Source organism: Strix aluco, chromosome 6 (assembly GCF_031877795.1).
Source record: "Strix aluco isolate bStrAlu1 chromosome 6, bStrAlu1.hap1, whole genome shotgun sequence".
In the NCBI taxonomy this organism is placed as follows: Eukaryota; Metazoa; Chordata; class Aves; order Strigiformes; family Strigidae; genus Strix; species Strix aluco.
In genome coordinates, this window is record NC_133936.1 from 16812948 (window position 1) to 16833819 (window position 20872).

The following is a 20872-nucleotide window of genomic DNA, read 5'->3' on the forward strand; positions in this document are numbered from 1 at the left end:
TCATAGCCTGCCCCTGCAAGACAGCAAAATAAATTCAGCTGTAAGGGGTACAGAGGCAGTGCTTCTTTAACAGGCTTCTTGGTGCACCACTGGAACTTGTGGCTTTGGAAATTGAAAAGGCATCCCAGACAGCCAGATCAAGAAGTTTGCATTTGAGTTTTTTGGTACTTCTCCTTTAAAAAGTTTATTTCCTGACTGCTGATACTTAAAAATGATGCAGAAAAGTGACACCTGGGAATGTCATGTCATCAGAAAGAAGCCAAACTGTATTCCTCTGTGTACAAGAGAATATCATTAGTGGACATGCTATAGAGATGTTGCATGAACTTCTGGAGCAACAGCTACTATCACTGCCAAGAGAACAAGCACTAGTCTCCAGGAATCTGCAGTCAGCTCTGGTTAGACATAAGTCAAAGTCAGACTGAAAGATTTTCATTATATTCAGCTGTGGCAAATCCCTTCTCAGCTGGTTTTGCGACACATAACCACATCTGCTGAGTCTTAACAGACACGATGCAGCTGCCTCTATCAGCCCCAGAAAAAGGTCCTAAACACGTGAGGGCACAAGGGGCTAAAAGATTTCTTCAGCACTACCTGAGCTTTGGTGTAGCACAAATTTCCTGCCATGAAACAGAAGCAACACTTCCCCTGACACCAAGCACCAGCGTGCAAATCCTCTGGGGAACTGATGTTTTCCCCTTCTCTGGGTGGCTGAAAGCTCCAGATAAAAAAAAACCACTAAACCCACACCCAGTTCAAGATATAAACTTAGTGTTGTTTGAGTAGGAGGGTGGGGGAAAATTGCTACACTGTTGAAATATTTTTGTGTGCTAAAATACAGGGATGAAGCAGACGTGTGAAAGAATACTGACTCAGGCCTGACACAGTGATTGTGCAAGAATGGGGAGGAAGTTAGACTTAGATCTTAGCCATGGAAGGATGTTCCCTTTTCACCATTTGCTTTCTTGGTCTCTTTTGCCCTCCCCTGCACTTCGAAAACTGAAACTGCCTTGTTCCATTTTATTTTTGATTTCTAATCTGTTTCCCATCCTATCCATCTTTCAGAGGCACAATGTTGCTCTTGTATGTCTGCTTTCAGCCCAGCAGGAAAAATTACATTACAAAGCAGCTGCTAACAGAAGGAAGTGTTCTGAGTTACTTCTTTTCCTAAACTTGAGCCTAGAACAAGTATTATTTTTCAGCATACACTCTTACTGGCTCCATAATAGGGACACTGGAAGACACAGTGTAATTTCTCATAAGTGAAGAGCCACGAGTTGTGGGTCACTTCAATAGCCCTATAGCATCATTTAATTTAATGGGCTTTAACTGCATATGGCAGCAGATGACTGGAAGCTAATACTGAAACCCAGGATGTAATTACATATCAGCAATTATCTTACCAGCTGTTTGTTGAAGTTCTGCACGCACTGTTCGAACTGCTCATCTTTTGTTTCATCTGCTTTCCCAAGCTTCTGAAGGACCTGCAGAAAGAAAGGAGAAAGACAGGAGACTTCAAACACAGATATAGCAAAGAGGCAAAGAAACAGTTGCAAGCTTTTGCTCATGAGGCTGAAAGAAGTAAAGTTAAAAAGTGTCCCTTATTCTTGCACTCGAAATTTCTGGAATATTTCTCCACACAGTCATAGCTTGAAAAAGGACTTACAGACAAATCAAGATGAACTCAGACCTCATTCTTTGATGTACTGAAGAGCATGACTGAGGTTTGTCCTTCACTGGTCTAATGCTTTCTGCAGACAAGGCAATAGCAACCCAGTTGTTTATCTCCTGGACCAGCAAGAAACAAACCACATCCCTAATATGCCTTGTGTTGTGTGGTTATGCTTATCCTGATTTAAGACTAGTCTCTGGTCCAGACAGGGTGGGGTTTTTTGCTCCCAGAACAGCTGGACTGTTCTCAAGGACAGAAAGCCATGCAGAGACCTCCTTAGGGAGAGAAGGTGCTGGAGCAGTGAAGGTCCCACCTTCTTTCCACCTTTTCTCACTATGCACATGCTTGGCAAGAGATGGCTGTTGAGAGCAACTGGGGGCCTTACACCATGAATCTACATGACACTCAGTCTAAGCGTCGCCTGAGAGTGTCAGCAGCCAGTCCTGTTCCTCTCACCACCTCCCTGCACAGCACAGCTCCCCACAGCCTGCAAAAAAAATCCTTATCAGACTACTTCCCTTATCACCCTCTCTCTTAATGATCTCTCCATGCAGCTAAGTGGATTGCTGCCAGGCTTTCTGGGCATGAAGGTAGGTCCATCACAAGAAGGCTGGGCAAACTGCAGCTGTGGAGGTGGGCAGCAGCTATTTCTCACGCCCCAAGTAACTCCAGCAGCAGGGAGACAATAATAACTGGTTAAGCTCAATCACAACATCTTTGTTAATCAAAAATAAAACCTGACCATGACAAAAAAAAAAAAAAAAAAAAAAAAAAAAAGCCTTGTCTCACCAGGCCAGTAAAAACAGAGAAAAGCCCACACAGTCCTCAGTCGCAGGAGATTCTGGGGAGACAGAGGTGGGCTAGAAAGGGTGTTGAGGGAACATCTCAAAAAGCAAGGAAACCCTGGCTGGCAAGAGCATGACTTCCCAAGAGGCAGAAAGCACTGGAAAGCTGAAGTCTCTCTTGCTCTGCTGAGCACAGCAGTCCTTTAGCCACGTGTTCAGCCCCTCTTAGGGAGAAGAGGGTTCAGATGGAAAAGCAGGTGCATGTTACTGTCATCAGGTCTACAGGAAGGCCACTACTAAGTGGCCCCAGACAAGCTGCTCTGAGGCACTGTCAGGTAGCCACGACAGCCAACCCACCTTCCTTCACTCAGCTCCCTTTGCCACCCACAGATCTTCTCAGAGAATGTAAAGAGGATTATTCCCCTGCAGGGCAGGGATCAGACTTTCATGTGTGGTCCTCAAAATGGCATTGAGAAGGTCCATGCAACAGGATGCAGAATAGAATAGAACAGAACATTTTCCATTGGAAGGGACCTACAACAACCATCTAGCCCAACTGCCAATGCACCTACTGGCCAACTCTCATTTTTTCACACTGCCAAAGGGGAGGACATTTGTGTTATGTCTGTTTGGCTAATCTCAGTTCCCCTCTCCCCCATATAAGCACAGATATTCCCATCTCACCCCTGATCACAATAACTGACTCTAGCTGTAGACACAATAAATCAGTGCAGTCATTCAGCACCCAGCTCATAAATCCCCTTATTTAGGCTGAGATTGAATGCCTAGGAGGGAACCTCTGTTTTTCATTCTCCCTCTGTTCAACTGTCTCTCTTCACCTCCTGAAATCACTGAGGTATTCAAGAGTCAGCAAAAGGAGGGGAAAGGACATATATAGATGAAAACTGTCCTCTTTGTGACCAAGGGCTGAACCAAAAACCTCCAGAGTTAGAAGCACAACTTTCTACAGCTCAAGCGACAGCAACAAATACTGAGCTACAAGCGCCTAACATGTTTGGTAAACCTCTCTGCACAGCAGGACATGGACAACATGAATATTCCCTTCTTCCTCTCAAACCATTGGCACATAAGAGTTTGTTGGAGAGAAGGCGCAACATTGGTTGGACAGGCAGGGGCCTGTACAGCAGCCACTGGTGCCTCCTTTGCTTATCTGCTTCAGTGAAGGGGAGCACATGCCACAGCAACACTGCTGCTGAGGCTACACATCCCTCTGCCATGCCAGCAGGAGAGAAGCGTTCAGTATGGCCTCATCTTTCTCATCACCATGGTGTAGTGAACCTCTTCCAGAAAGGATGCTGCTTGAAGGTTGTGTTCAGCTGTACTCCCCTAGGCTACCAGATCTATGCAGCATGGATTTTTTTCCACCTGCTGGGTGACTTTCTAGATGTCCAGAGAGGCATCATGCCAGTAGCACCCATCACTGATAACAATAAAGCACGCAAGCTGCAAATTCCAAAGCAGAATGATGTTCCCAATGCGCAGATCAACAGAATTACTGGCAACATAAAGGAGCTTTTTATGGTGCAATGCCTCTGTCTGGCTAGGCAGGAGATGTGATGCTTTCAGGCCTGGAGGGAAGGGAAGGAGACCATTTAACTGGGAGGAATCTGGAGTATGTTGCTGGGGTCAAAGGTTTAGAACAGCCTCAGTGCTTCCTGGTGTAAAACACGAAGCAGCACCCACAGACTATTCATTGTGATGCCCACGTGCCTGCTTCCCAGATGTCCAAGAAATTAATCTGCAGTTCCACTGCTCCTTGGGGGACAAGCACACTGAGTCTGGGGTCATCTGGCCAGCTGGGAAGATCTTGTTCCACTATGCTGAGGTGCTCTGCACAAGTCCCGCAAAATGCTGGGTAGTGGAAAGGGCTCTAACTCACAGACTATCTCTAAGGAAGAAATTCCTGCTGCAACAACAATGCTCAGCTGATAGCAGTTCTGAGTGAGAGGGGGGAGGACGTGATAAGAAAGCCTGCATTTTTCCACAGTGGTGACATGGGGCAGGTGAAACAAAGGACTCGGGGATGCCAGCAGAGGAACAAGGTAAGGAAAGCAAAACCAGTTACAAGAGAGAGGCTGTGAGAAGTGAATCCCTGGCTACTCCAAAAAACCTGCTCTTGCTTCCTACACTCTTCCCCCATCTGGTAGATGAAGGCTTGTGCCCCACATCTGCTGGCCCTATAGGTGAGTCCCAGCCATACAGCCCATTCTGATCCCTTTATTGCTATGACACAGCAGAGAGAAAACAGCCCTAGGCTGCAGTAGGGCAGGGGTTATCTTCTCATGCCACTGTCTCTCAAAAACAGCCTAGAGGTCAAACCCTAACATTTAAGCAGCATAAAATGGTAGCTCCACAAGGCTGGCCTTCATGCCTGCTCCCAGCTCTCCAGACAAAGAGCCACACAGGCAAGCTGTACTAACAGATTCCTCTGGACCCCCTAAACCAGCCAAGGATGGAGCAGATGGCCCTGGGTGTGCTACTGAGTGCAGGCATGTCTGTGCTCACTGCTAATAACCCATGAGCTCACAGGACAACTCCCATCCCCAGGCTGGTAGGTGCCGTCATAGGTCAGGCTATTCCGGGTGAGCCACAGCTTCACCTCCCTTCCCCTGCGACAGTCTTTAATCCTCCAGCTCACTGCAAAGCCAGATAAATTTGGATGGAAACTTCAGGCTCTTTGATAGCTATTAATGGAGCAGATTTACCAGGGTAGGAATCAGGACCCCACCACAGCTCCCAGATCTCAGGGCAGATCAGAGATGGTGTGATCTGTCAGCTGCTGTCCGGAGGCAAACCACACCAGGCAGCAGGCATGGATCTGGCATTTAAAAGATTAAGAAGCAACCATGGCTAGGCTCCTTGGTCTGCCCTTGACCTGAGAAGTCCTGGTCCTGCATAAGGATAGGGACCATTTCAAGACACCACAAGCTTGGGTGAAGGAGGGAATGCTTTGTATGAATCCCAGAGTGGGGCTCTGGCGTTGCTGTGGGTTCCAATCTTGGCTCACCCACAGATCCACTATGACAGGATTGGGATGTCATCCCAACTAACGTTTTTGGCCTCAGGCACCAGACATATTTGGACACTTAAACATTTTCCAGTGTTGCACAGAAACCAGGTCTCTTCCAACAACTAGGTGGATCTACAGATGCCCTGTGTTTCTCATAGGACCATAGACACCTGACCAACTACTGCAGCATCTCCAAACAGCCAAATTCCACCCATGGAGCCTCATTTTCCCTGTATTTGAATAAAAGCAACAAGGCACACGAAGATTCAGAGTTTGACTGAAGTTCTAAAAGCACTTTAAGATCCTAGGAGGCAAGATGCTATTAACAAATAAATAAATAATCACAGTCCTCTCATATCATGGATGTATTTGTAATTTCCTATTGCAGGCAGAACTATTAGCAGTAAGCTTTGAATTTATATACTTTGAGAAGTGAGATAACACAGAAGTGACAGAAATCCACAGATCCTCTGTACCGGAGATCTAGCATTGTGCTAGCAATGGCCAGAAAAGTAAAGGCATGAAATAACCTTTAAAACAACTCTTCCCAGCAAAATTAAAGGTTTGCTTAGGGAAACCCAAGCTGGAGGTTCTTCTCAAAGGCAAGACTAAAATTCACAGAATGACTGAGCATTACCTAAATACCACAGCTCTGTAGGACTCAAAAGGAAGCATCTTATCTGGCTGCAGTTTACAGTCTTTTTTCCAGGCGTACAGGGGGAAGCATTCCTAAAGGGCAAACCGCAGCACTGCTTGGTACAGGGTCTCTGGTGCTCTGCTTTGAGCACTGGGCATGAAGGAAACTGAGATCTGGAAATCAGCCCTGTGACATAGAACAGCAATCACCATTAAGGACAAACACTTGCCGGCAGTGCGGCAGCAGCTAGGATCAAGAAGAAGTTATCAGACCAAGTAAAATGTAATTCTGCTTTGCTCTAAAAAGCAACAGTAACAGATTCATGTTTATGCTAATAGAGAAATACAGGGTAGCTGCTTAATCCATCCACAGTTCTCAGTCTGCACCTTCCCTCACTCTCTTTTGAAGTATCAGCACCACAACAAAAGCCCTGAAAACCCAAATATTCTCAGCAAACCCCATGTAGACCCATTATGTGAACCAGTAACCTAATAAAACTCTACTTTTCATGGCATATGAAAATGCCTGGGTGACCCAGGCCAAAGTCCAGTTTAGAGAATGCAAGTAGTCAGTAGGAAGGCAAAAAAATGCAGCTTGTGGATCCCAAACAGAGCTAAATCTGCATCTGAAACATCTGAATTTAGGTTGGTCCAGCCCTGATGAAGTCATTAAACCCACAGCCAGAGAACCTGAACCCTGCAGGTCCACATCTTACTCCCCACTGTATCAGAGAAGGGGCTGTGGTTACATTTTATAGTTACAGGCCCAATGCTCCTAAACCACTCCATCTCCTGATCTCTCCTCCCCTCATAAACGATGTCTCTAACTTTTGCTGTATCTGCCATCTCCAGTGCTTAATCTCCAACTACCAAATGGGCACAGAGCCAGTAAATACTGTGACTAATTTTGAATTGCAACAAATTGGCATGTGCCAATGGGTCAACTAGCAACAGAACAAATATATCTTTGATCTTAGGCTGCTGCCTATTCTTCCATGGAAGACATTATACTCAGAAGAGGGAGAGAAGAAAATAGTATCCAAGTCAGATGGAAAGCACAAAGCCACATAACTTAATAAGGTACAAACAAAGGAAGTTTCATAAGCTTTTTTTTCGCCTGGCTTCTCTGCCTAAATGAAATGTGACTTGCCCAGTGAAGTAGATACGTGCTCATGAAATGATTTGGGTTTACGCACTCAGACTCAGGGAGAAAAGCAAAAGTGGCAGTGGGAGTTCTGCTCCACCTCCGACCCTCCCCAGCAGCAGGGCATGTCCTCCTGCCCTCCATGCCTGCCTCAAGGCTGGTTTTGAGGACAGCCTGGCTTTCCTCATGCAAGCCTGGCACAGTTAAGTCTTTCTTTGAAACAACTGCACAAAGGAGGATGGGGGTGGAGAGGAAGAAACTCCAAACATATTAACACTTCATTTTAAATTGAGAAAATTATTCCCATGGCTGAGCAATCGGCAAGACCTTCGGATCACTGGAAGATGGGAAAGGGCAATGTCGCACTTGGCATGGACAGAGCAGTTATTGTTTGTTTCTTACTTGCTAACAAGGTTCAATAGATCCTGCAAAGACAGGACACTGCTGCCATCACTGGGCTAAGAGTTGGGAAATCAGAATTCAATATGGCATTTTGTTAGAGACTTCCTGAATGACCTGGAGAAGCCACGTCCAATGTCACATCCATCCAGCTGTAAAGAAGAGTGTTTGTTCAGCATGTCAGAGTCACCAAATTTATCCCTGGCATCTCCAGCTGGCAAACGGGAAAGAGAGGTACAGAGAGATGAGATGACCACTTTTGAGTGCTCAGCTCAAGACACAGCAAGTTTGATTTTCACAGGCATCCCTCTAATTAAAGTATGTGAAAGTTTGCATGCTTAGCCATATTCTAAAACCCAACCTGAGTAGGGGGAAAAAAAAACAAACTAAACTAAAAATACAATTTTCTGGTCACATTGCAGTGTTGAAGTCTCAGAACATCCAAAAAAAAAAATGTTAACAGTGAAGAATTTAAATCATTAGAATAGATTGCACGGAGATCCTTTGCTAATGAAAGACTTTTTAAAAGTTAGACAAGCATCTCAAGTGTGATTTAAGCCAGACTGCTTCCACTCCACATAGAGGACAGACCTCATAAGGCCCCTCCAAAGCTAGTCTTCCCAAATCCTGAGGATGACAGCAACAGAATCACTTTGTTTCTGAACAAATATCCTCCACAAAAAGACCTCAATCCTTCCTCCATATCACAGTTGGAAGTGTAACATACATTCAAGCGTGACTAGATAATAATGGCATGTATAGCCTGTGGTCAAAGAAACACATGTCACTGCCACCTTCCCTAAATGGCACTATACTGCAAAAAGTTCTGTAGGAGCAAGAGTCACGCTGCATTGCCTTGAAAGCTCAACTCAAATAACTGCCTCTGACAGCTACTAAAGAGCAGCCTCACCATGACCTGCACCTTTAGGACACACCTCTCAAGGTTAATGTGACTCAGTGTGGTCACACAGGGTTGCCTTACAAGGTTCATCCTTCTCCCTCACTTTGTAGTCAATAGGGAAACAAACAGGAGTTCCACTTTCTCATTCTGAATTATTTCCTGAAAAAAACCTCCTTCCACATAATGGGCTCAGAAAGAGTTCATGGCAACAAGTTTCCCCAGGCTGAAGTCAGCATCTTAAGAATACACCCCTGTTTCTGATCATGCCAGGTGTAAGACAAGATGCAGAAATAAGCACAGCAGGTGCAGGACTTTTTTCAAGTCTAGTGGCTTGGAGCGATGGTCAGCTTATCCTTAAGGCTGAGTCATAAGCAATGAGTAATATCCCTAAGAAGGGGGTACACAAAGGACCTGTCCCACTGTTGAAGCTGCACGTTGCACCATGCTCATCTAAGAATGCCTGCTTTATTTCAGCATTTTCCTTTGAAAACACTTCTGAAGACTCTCCTTTTTCTATGAAGCATAAAAAGAGGATTGTTTGGCTACAGAAGATTCTTCTATAGCAGTTGCCATCCTCATTCCAAACTCAGAGGCCTTCCTTGAAGCAACTACAGGGTACAAGCCTGTAGCAATGGCCCTGTGGGGACAAGCTATTCCTAACTGCACCATGTGCTTCACCCAAGACCTCAAACAAATCAAGGTTACTGTGCTCAGTTTCTCCCCATGGGGCAAGGCAGCTAGTATCCACCATAAATAGATGCGAAGACTCAGCTAGCTGCTGCACTGAAACATCTCAAAAACAAAAACATGTAGAAACATGTTAATCAATACTACTACAGGGAGGATATCACTTTAGTATTTGCATTCTCTGTTCTGTAAAGGTATTTGCATTACTGCATGATATTCACTATGAAGACTAATTGGGACAAGACTGTGAAATCTTTTGCTCTTAAGATGCTTCCTCATGTGCTTGGCTCCCTTTGGGGATGCTTTTCTCAAGTTACAGGCTATCAAACAAGGGATTTGTATCACTCATAGTACTGGTTATCAAACAATACATCATTATACACAGTACATCATTATCAAGTGTCCTAAGACCATAGGTAAACACAATGAGAAGAATTGGGCCTAACCCTCACACTTGTTCGGCTCAGAACAGCCAGGAAGGGGAGAGAGAAGGTTCTGGGTACTTTAGCTCTGCACATTGGTTGATCTCCCTGTGTCCACCCCACAGCCTAAAGATATAAGGAACGGCATTGTGGCACAACACAGGGGTAGCAAGATTCCAAAGAGTGCCCAAGGTCCAGAGACTCACATTCCTCCCACACTACCTCCAGGAGTCTAGCAGATCTCCGGCTGTTCCTGTATCTGGAGCTGAAGAAGCTGGCTCCCATGCTCTTGTTGGAGAATTGCTGTCTTGCTTTGCAAGTCAAAATTGCTATGCCCATGGGTAGAGCCCTGTGTCCAAGATAAAGGGCCCTCTTGAAGGTGGGGCCAGAACCTCAATTCATCTTCTGCACTAGGAAAAAGGCCAGAGTGATTTTCATTACCCTGGTTACCTCCTTCTCTGTTTCTACTGCTCTCAGCATCTGCAATAATATCTGTAGACCCCACTCCCTATCTCAGTAAGACCAACATCTCTGAGGACCAGCATAAAGAGCCTCTTTGGAGTAGAACCTGCAGCAGGTTCCCCCCCAGCCCATTCCCACCCTAGTGACAGTACTCAGTTCTTTCTGAGGGAGCTGCTAAGCACTTTGCTTTCAATTTCCACCCTGTGATTAAATCACTTTTCTAAATCGGGCTTTGACATTTCCCTGCCTTAATGCCACTCACTCTGGGAAGCCTTCCTTACCAGGATCTCCTAACACTGTCTCTAACTATAGTGTATTATCAACAAGTAAACTAAAGGAAGGAAAGAAAAGGAGCAGCACAATGGGACAGGCTATAAGCTCCATACCTGGCTAGCACAAGTTTCTTTACAAAATCCCTCCCTCTTAGAGAAAGGAGTCTGTTGAGGACCACCACCTCCAGAGCAGAGCGTTTTCCTCCAAAAGTTGAAATTTCCTTATTCAGAAGTCAAGTATGATGACTTCAGAGGATGGAGAGAATAATTTTGCCAGCCTCAGTTTCCTGCTCCCCCAAGTCAGAAAAGTAATTCCAGAACCCTGTTCTTGGATACTTATGCAGGTTGGAGGTTTCTCCTTCACGACCGAAGGCTTTCCACATGTTGTGTACAGGACAGACAGCACCTTTTTGAAAGTTCAAGTCACACTGCTCAGACAGTCAAGTGTAACTGCTCTGAACAGCAAAGATAGGTTCTGTATGCAGCCCTCCTTAAGGCAAAATCTTGTATGCTACAAGAGTCAGTTACTGCGTGGGTGCCCACATTGCTCAAGTTTTCTAAACATGCATATATTCACACGTGTATATTTCTGTACAACTTACCAAGACTTTAGGACCCTAACCAAACGGAACCACTATAGGTGGCTGCCTTACAGAAGACACTGAAGAAGACACAGTCCAGAGACCTGTAGTAATACACTTGCGCACATCCTATCATATGAATTTAGTCTGTCCACAGACTATCCCAGCTGCATTGAAGGCTTGTCAGCATTTACTAACATTGATGAACCCATGAAAGGTTATGCAAACTGTTACGGAAGGCAAAGCCATAATATGCCAGCACGTTGTATAGAATAATACCAAAAACATCCAAAGTGTTTCTACTTATATTATCCAGTCAGTCTTCAGAACTTAACCAGCCAAGTTTCAGAAAGACAAATACTCCAAAAGAAGGCAGAACCAGGCAAATCCTCATGATCTAGAAATAAGTGGTCATATATTGAAAGCAGTAAGTTAAAAACCCACTGAGAATCCTAAAAATCTTCAGTCTCCAAGGGTCTTGTTTTTTCTCCTCTCTTTGCATGTAACTGTGGACAACTACTTCGGGAAAGCCTGGGAGTCCACTTGCCTACAGGTCTGAGCACTGGGAATCAACTGTCCGAGGCTTCAGTAACTCCCTTGCTTCACACTGCCTGGAGCACTCCAAGAGCAACAAGCTAATAGCTTCTATCTTGCCTTTCTCCAAAAACTTCCTACTTACACCAGGAGTATCTCTCAGGCTACTACAAGACAGTTCTTTTTATCCACCCATCTTTGGCCATACAAGTACCTCATACTCAATGCTATTTAGCAGGCAGGAAGGTTAAACCTATCACCTACTCATCCTGCCCCCAGTGGCTAACTGCTCCCTGCAACACCCCTACAGCTTCCTGCTGCTACTTCATGAACAGTTTTGCATTATGCATTAGAAGCATCTGATCTGTGAAAACATGCATAATGCACAGAGACTTCTGAAATGTGCCCTTATTACTATAAATATGGGTTAAAGGAGCAGTGTAGTGTTGAGTATTTTGGGGGTATTTTTTTCCTTCGATGCAGAAAGGTCATTCATTGATCTAGTCCTCTTTTCAGTGTTTTCTCCAAGTTCCCGGGATATCATCAGGAACCTGAACTAACAGACAGTTTATTCTATAAATCTTACATAGGATTCACAGCATGCTGGCATCCAGATAGTTTAATGAGTGCAGTACAGTTACCCAGCAGGTACAGAGATGCTTTAAAAAAAAAAAAAAAAATGTTCATAGTCTTTTACCTTATTCCAAAGGCTCACTGCTACTTCCCACACAACTGGGCTACAATATCTAAATCTCAGCAAGTTTGATTGGTTGATTCTTGTCTTTCCACAAAACAGCAGTGGGACTTGTCCTGCAAATCAGAGTTCTGAAACCGTAAGGCACAGGAGGTGCGGCTAATCTGTGCTAATTCCAGCCTAGTACTGGCTCATTAACAAAAGAGATAAAGATGACATTCAAATGTACACAAAGCCCAGGGGCTCAGTCAGTTTTCTGTGGCATCAGCTTTGGCAAAAAGCCTATAAATAACAAGATCTTTCAAGAAACAGAGAAGCTCTATATGTACTCCCTTGCTTTTACTTCAGATAGCACTTTTAATTGAACAAAAAAATGTTTATAGTACTTTTGAATGGATCCATCTGGGTTTTAAAGAATAAATACATTCAAACAAACAGAAAAACAATACAAAAACAAAACCCCAAAATCAGATCTTCCCAATATCCCTGGTATATATTTAAAAGCTACACCACAAGCACACTGTTCCACCTAAAATCTTACATAAGGTAATTTTTTTCTTGTTTTTTTTTAAAGTCACAAATAGAACTGCTCCTCTAACAGTAGTATGTCCAGTAATTTTTATTAGCTGTCCTAGGAAAAATCCAAAATATGCTTGCAAGGTCTCTTAAAACTGGCAATGTGAACGGCTACTTTTATGAAAGACCCTACAGTAACACCCTCGCAGTGGTCAACAGTGAAAAGACATTTCTGAGCAAGTCATCAGGTTTTTTTAGTCATATGACCAGTCCCCAGATTTTCTTCAGAGTTTAAGAACAGGTTGCCAAGCACAAGCCCTCTCCTTCCAACAATAACTACTGTGAACACATCCACATCAGGCAGGTTTGCTCTATTAGCTACCAGCAAGATGGACGTTGAACTTGGAGATCTTCAGAGGGAAGATACCATGGAAAGACTAAGCCAGAACCACCTGGTTGGCCTGGCAGCAAATGCTTCCATCACACCAAAGGTCCAATCCAGAATGCTTCACTCTCTTCTCCCAAAAGCACAAATCAAAGGTGAAGGGTACAAGGACACCTGACATACCCATATAGATACACTACAAATGACACATTGGCTTGACATTGCCATTTGTGGAGAACGGGGCCCTTCCACACGTCACTGTCCCGCCCTCAGTAGGCACAGATTTACCAGCAGCGTGAAAGAGGATGCTATCCCCATGTTACCAGTCACATATGTGTTCCCACAGCAGGCGATGACACGAATTGTTCAGCTGCCCCCTCTTCCCTGCTGATCACAACTATGTCCTCTATACAGTGCTGTGCAGATTTCTCAAGTGACTTTTTCTTAGGTGGCAGAAGATGTAAGGCCAGCTGAGAGAGCCCAGCTCAGCTGACACTACCATGGGGCAGAAAGAGTGAGGTGCTGAAGCTCTGTCACACTTGCACCAGACGACAGGGTGGTATTGAGCACCTGTATCTGTGAGTTTGGCATATGAAGCCAGAGAGTGGGAAAGGCACCTCAGGGTGCTTTTTTTGTTGGGGATTTTTTTATTATTTTTTTTAAAGTAATTATTTTTTTTAAGGGAACAGAACAGAGAGAGCTCCTTCGTATGCTAAAGCAGCAGCATTGTTTGCTAAATCCTGAAACAGGGTACAGGACAGAGCAATTCAAGGAAAATAGTTTTTCATGCTCATCGTCTTCTCTCAAACCTTCACATCAAGATCTCCTAGCCAAGGCAAAGCATTAAGTGCTCCTAATTATCAACTCAGTCATTTCTGTCCTTCACAGTTTCCAGTTCTCAGATAACCAGATCTGATTCAAGCTCAGCAGCTTTTATTTTTGATGGCAGTCTCAGAGCTCAGTTACCAGCCTTGGACAAGAAGGCTCTCTGCTCAGCTCCAGGCTGCAAGAGCGTCAACAGATGCTGAATATATTACAAACAAGTGGACGTGAGCTGTCTCTCCCAAAGGAGAAGGAAAAGACTCACTGAGGAAACTTTGTCACTATAAATCAATTGGAGGGGGATCTGTTAAAAGATCTTCGGACTGCTTTTATTCTTACTATGCACCATACATTCATCAGCATCAAAAACAGGTCCATGAAACAATACAGGGGTGATCATTTAAAACTGCTGCAAAAGATTTCAAGGAGAGCATTAGGGAGGTACACGGCTACTGTGAAATGGCTCAAAACGTCTCTTTAATCTGATGAGGTGTGACAAGAAAAAAGTTTCCCATTCCATCTTTCTGCAAGAAAGGCAGTTCCAATCTACCACTCATATCTTTCTAGATGTCACACAGAATACCCAGGGATTTTGGTACTATCTCATAAGTAGCTACTGAAATAGTAAGATTCATCAGATCAGCAGATCTCTGCACCTTTCATTCACAGGAGTGCTGATGGTCTGAATCCTTCCTCTCACCCATACCTGTACACCATGTCCCAGAAAAATCCCAAATCCAGGCAACCAGGATTGCTGATTACAGCACCAGTGCAGCTGCAAGCCTGGTCTGCTTTGCATCATCACTCACTGTATAGAACCCCAAGGCAGGAGGCCTTTCTTGTTTTAGATTTGTTTGATGACAATGGGATCCCAACCCTGGGGTTTTACCCTTCAGAACTGCTGCAGTACTAATGCACTATCGCACTAACAAGAATGAATCTGGACCACGTGTCCAGCTTAGCAAAGGTCAGAAGGGTTGCAATGCACACAGAACTGAAAATCCCTAAGTCTGCGGACAAAACATGCAGCTCACTCAGCAAATATCAAGTGACAAGTGTAAAACACTGCTAGCACTGCTTATGTAAGTGTCTTTTTTGCAAACTTACAAAGGGAAGTAGAAACAGAGAGGGAAAAGAATGGTAGAAGAAAACCCTCTCCAGCAAATCTTTTCCCAGCCATCACAGGTAGCCAATTGTTCCTGAGAGGGAACTTAGAAGCAAGGTAAGGTAGATGCAAAGATGTGGACTGCTGACATGACAGAGAAGTTCTGAAGGGGCTGATGCAATCAAATCCCTTTGCATTGATTGTGCATTTGTGCCTTTATTTTACATGAAAAAGGAGCCAAACCTAGGAGCTTTTCTTCCCTATAATGAATGGCTGAAACCACTTTCTAAATGCTAGTGTTGTTCTGAAATAGGTTCATCTGGTTTACACAGACAGCCTCTCTGGACACTACTTGCCATTACTTTTTGCCTAAGTAACTCTGTTAGTGCTGTCTGAAGTTACAGGTGAACTCCCCAGAAACATGTGGCCAGTAAGTTGTTCACGATGTTCACAAAGGGCTGAGTTTTGCCAGCTTTCATATCCCATTTTTCATCGTAATGTCAGGGGAACATTGGTACAAATCCTTCATGCATCTAGTGGACGATACAGAGTGTCTAGCCCTCAGGGCCAAATCTAAAAGGCAGTTATTTCTATTTGGGTTATATGACCTGCTGCCAGACCAGGCCTTGGAGAAGACAGTAGCAGAAGAAAGTCATGTTCCTGAAAGAATGAAGGCTTACCAAAGGTCTGTAATGGAAGACAAAACCATTGCCCTTTAGGTCATTCATATGAAATAGGCTTCTAAGTGATAGCAACCAAAAGCTGTTCCCACTCAACCACCATTTAACAGCGTAAAGTTATGCATAACCTCAGGGCATCCCTGGCTCAGCCACCACTGGACAAGGATCTGCTCTCTCATTCAACACTACTTGCTTGAGTATCAAATGGGACAGGCTTCCCTGACAGTGCTCATCCTTCAAGGCAAGGCTGAGAAGCACATTACCAGCTCTGTTCTCCTGGGCTTGTCTGCTGTGGGAGGGAGGAAGATTCTTCTCTTGTGAGGGGGTTCATTAACAGAAGCTTTTGATAGAGTAACATGGATGGATGGCAAGAAAAGTCTCAGCAGTCAGCTAAGATCACATGCTATTTCCAGATGGCTTATTGACATACACCCACAATACATGTCATTAGCTCTGCACAGGTGGGACTAAGGCTACCAGCCAATTCCAAGTGCAGCTTGCCCAAAAAAACCAAAAACACCCCGTCAAACAGACAGCCCCATAGTTATTAGTATTTACCACATACTTCATGAGTGCAAACCAAAAGTGTCGAAGTAGGTAATAACCCTTCAACACTCTAATATCTTGAACAAGGATCCACAGCAACCAGTCCATGAAAATCCATGCAGGTTTAATACCCTCCCCTTTCACATTCAACCATGGTTTGAAGTTCCTGCTCCATTTTTATTTGCAGAAGCTCTCTCCTGATTTTTTATCTTACTATGCACACACATGCAGACACAAAAATCACCACCTTAACTTAGACTGGAGAAGTTAGCTCTGCTGTAAATGTCAGCTGGTTTAAGCCATGGCTGAGGGGAGAGCATGTTTGTGTTACTGTCAGTCAAAAGTCAGGCAGAGACATACTGCTGTATCAAACATCATTGTCAGCTGTCTCCTCTAGAGCAAACATAGAGTCTATTCTCAGAACCTGCAAGCCCTTGCTGTCGCCATTAATAACCAGGGGAGCTGTCAGCAACCCAAGGCCTGGCTCCACACACCATGGCTTGAAATCTAAGTGGACCTGCATCACTTCTGGAAAACAAAAACGTTTTATATAGGAATTGACACGCCTGCCTCTGGTCTGCAGAACAGCACACACAAGCAGCCCAAACCGAGCCTGTGCTCAGCTCATCTGCATCATTGCTCAGGTGTGTGCTGCAAAGTACCAGCACCTGCTTTTCACCATCCCATCCACCCCATCACATCCTATTACAGGTGAGAGGGAGGCAGCCTTTCATCTCTCAAAAGGGCTCTCTGAGAATGTTAGATTCTTTGGTAAACAGGTGGATTCTCAGTGATCTGCGAGAAAACCCCATTGCTTTTGGCTGAGTGATTCCAGGTTTGTGGCAGTGCTTGTGGACAAAACACAACCCACTCGCTACTGTTTGCACTTCAGACATAAAAGGGTGTAGAGAAGGGGAGGTCTTGTTATATACTACTGACTTTAAATTTCCAATACAGACCTTTTAAGGCAGAGCAGAAAGAGTCCCTAAAGAAAAAGTAACTGAAAAGCAAGATGTGATTTTCGGCTTTCTGCATGGAGCAAAGTTGGGCAGTACCTAAACGAGGGGATGTATACCCCACACCCTGGTCCCTAGGCATGCATATCACTAGAACTACAGCAACCAGCATCTGAGCACCCCTTGCCCACCACATTACTAATTACCTTTCTTTTTATCCAATATCTGAAGATCATCCACTAAAAAGCACCTGCGTGTTTACAGTCATCATAGTCATTCCTTCAATCCTCTGTCATCATAAGACTGATACAAATATCAGCAAGAATCATAAAGGTTGCTAAGACACCCACGTGTCTGCAACGCACTCTCTCTTGGCCTCCCTCTTGCTCTGTAATCTGTTGACCATCCTCACATGCTTTTATTATGCAACTGGTATACAGAAGTAGTGCCACCATTTTAAGTGGTCCCAGCTCCTGCAAAAAGAGTCAAGCACACAGTTCTCACCCTTCCTGCACAGCTGACTTTGCTCTTAGCACATTTTCAGAAGTGGTTCAAGGGGCCTCTTGGAAATTCAGGGATCAGAGTCTGGGCTTCTCTGTTCCCTCCTGCAAATGTTGTGCAAATCAAAGTCCTTTTTAAACCTCTTGAGCTGTTACAATGCAGAATCATAAACTTATCATGGCCAGATAAAAAACAAGAGAGGAGAGATGTAAAGTCACAAGGAGGATAAGTTACTTTGCCAGAAATTATTAACTCCAGTCACATTTTCATTAACAAGCCAGGATCTCCACTTTTAAAATACAACTCTTTCTCATCCATCACACTACTTGATAAGCTAAAGCCACCTGGTATTTACATAGGTTAATGTTTCTCATTAAAAAAAAAAAAAAATTAAAAGAATTCATTTCAACACAGGGAAAATTCCAGAACATTTTCAAAATTACATAAAAACCGATATTTGCAGGGTGGCTCTGATTTTATTCCTTTGACTGTGACAGTTGTGTTGTTTACAGTAAGTTTGGAATGGAGATAAAATAAAGGTATTCTAGTCTGAATCCTAGCCCACTCCTACAACAGGAGCATACTCTGCTGTGCCCTCTGCACTTGTGGCATAAAGGCCAGCCGTGATCACAGAAGCAGTTAAAAGAAAGGGGAACATCTGTGTTGTAACACACAATCTTTATTTAGCAGAGATTTCATTTATTATGGAGATTCACCTACTTATTGATACTATGAACACTAAATCCTCATGCTGGAGCAATTGTTACCAGCTTGCAACCTGTAAGTACACAAGTGAAAGCAGCCCAGGAGTCAAAAACAAACTTGCCCTCCAGAAGAAAATCTGGTATAACTTGTAGCTTCAACTGTGATGTCCACTGTCCCCTCAAACAGGAAGTTCAGAACTACCTCTGGGTTCACCACAGAGCTAAGGAGAAAGCATCGTTTTCTCTCCCATCAAAAACTTCAACAACAAAATCCTTTTCATGAGTTCTCTGTGAGAATTTTCAGATTTTCATTTAACAACAAAAAAAAAAAAAAAAGGGGGGGGGCAAAAAGCAGCCTTTCAATGTTTAGTTTTGATTAAAGCTGAGAGTTCCTACAGAAAACACTTATCGCTGAAGATCTGATTTTGTCAAAGTTTTCAGCCACATTCTGTCATGATAATGAAAATGCCTTCATACCAACCCAGTTACAGAAGATTAAAGACCACCTGACTTGTTCTGTGAGTCATTTGGTGCTAATCTTGTTATACAGGCTAACAATAAAATCAGATGTCTGTCCAGAGCCTAAAGGCCTTGCTGACCTTCTGTGGTTAAAGCACATTTATTCTATAGCTAGCAGCGCTCACAGGAAAAGGAAGGCCAGAACTGCATCTAGTTGCTTTTATCTCCTCTTATCTAAGAGCTTGTTTGCAAAGGGTTACCAGGAGGCAGCTGAAAGCAAGTCCAGGTGAAACTCAAGCTCAGTCTCCAGATCACAGTGAGACCCTCTAACCACATCACTGCTGTTTAGTAGATGTCATTCCCATTCACCGTTGTTCACCCTTGGTTGTACCACCACCATCTGCACAGCTGTGTGAAGTCCCCTCTATTATTCAACATGGGCTGTGAGAGCATGTCCAGAAGGGTACCTTCATCTCCAGTGACCAAATCTATCTTTGATGTCAAGATTTCAGTATTTATTGAACTTTTTCTAGATTCCCTTTGCAGTACCAAGAGACAGTGCCTTGAAATTCCACATTACATAGCTTAAGTCACATAGGTTTTAATTTGGCATGTGTATACTAGGACAAATCAAGAGATTTAAGGTGGATCTGAGTGCTTCTATACATCTATCTGACATTATACGGGCTGTAAACCCTCTTTGCTCTGCATCACATGAGAAGAGGATGTTTTCATGGCTATAGACCTTCATGATTTACCATGCCAAACTGTACATTATCTGGCCCACCGGCTGCTACAAAGCTGTCTCACAGCAGATGAACCAATTTGCTGGACTGGCTGAGAGCTGGTGTATGAACATGCTTCCTCTGCCCAGGACACAGACCACAGGAGCTGCCAGCCATAAAACATCACCCAAAACTCTCAAGCACAGAAACAGTGCTTGAACCAGAGAAGACCCTCCCCATATCTAAGAGCATTCACAGCCTCTTACATTTCATTTCATATTCAACATGTGAAAACTGACATGCAATAGACACCTTGCACTACACTGATGACCAAGGATTCAAATACACCATCTACTTAAGAAGTCAGGCCAAAGAACCTGCTAATACATCTCTAGTCCTAGATTCACTCTGCAGCAATATGGACACTCATGCCCCAGCCACCCACAGAGCTTTGAAACAAGAGCCAACTTAGTGTAGTATACTTTCTATCTCATATTTGAGATGTTACAACCACATCCTCCAACCAGTCAGGCTGTGCTCTGAGACCAGCTCATCTTCTGTACTGCAAAAGAAAAGCCAGTTCACCACCACAGTAACAAAAGCACCACACTGTGACCTTGAGGTAGATTCACCAGCAGAGCTCTTAAACGCCAGCACTCCATTCAACTCACTCTGCTGCACAATCATCTTCACAAAGTTTAACATGAAATCCAAATAGCAAGAAAGGAACAGACAAGCTTTTGTGCTTCTATCTAACAGGATACATTTAAATGCTTTGTTACAACTAACAGGGCAAGTTATCTATTCTAAAGCCTGACTCATTTAAACATTAACTGTCTCCAGTCAGTCATGTACAATTTTGGGTAATAATCAGTCTCCCAACAGCTTTCTGAAAAGCTTCTGCCTGTGGAACAGGGAGTACCATGTTTGAATCTTTATAGTGAAGTCAACATTTTAAGTATTTTCATCCCAGATTATTACGTGCAAATCAGTTTGTCCTCCCTTTTCCCACACACGAAATACAGCAGGGGCCTTTTCCACTTGCCCAGTTCCTTGCAGTGGATTTGTTCCATTGTTAACTTGAGATTTACTTTTGTTTTGACACAGTCCCCCTTATCCTGGTGGTTCCCCACTCTGTTCCTGTTCTTGCTGATGCTGAAGTCAGGGAAGAGGCAGAACCAGCAAAAGAAGGGAACTAAGATTTCAGTGACTAGAGTGATTTAAGGTTTTGTTCACCTACTCAGAAAACTAAA

The 20872-nt window shown here is 43.9% G+C and overlaps 1 protein-coding gene across 10 annotated transcripts in view; it reads right to left on the reverse strand.

Annotated features, from left to right (window-relative positions):
- BIN1 (bridging integrator 1) overlaps nt 1-20872 on the reverse strand; it is a 101670-nt gene that overhangs the window by 56300 nt on the left and 24498 nt on the right. For all 10 annotated transcript variants that reach the window (XM_074828806.1, XM_074828801.1, XM_074828804.1 and 7 more), the window contains exon 2: nt 1404-1484. In XM_074828806.1, coding sequence (XP_074684907.1) covers nt 1404-1484 — 81 coding nt within the window. The remainder of the gene's footprint in view (nt 1-1403; nt 1485-20872) is intronic.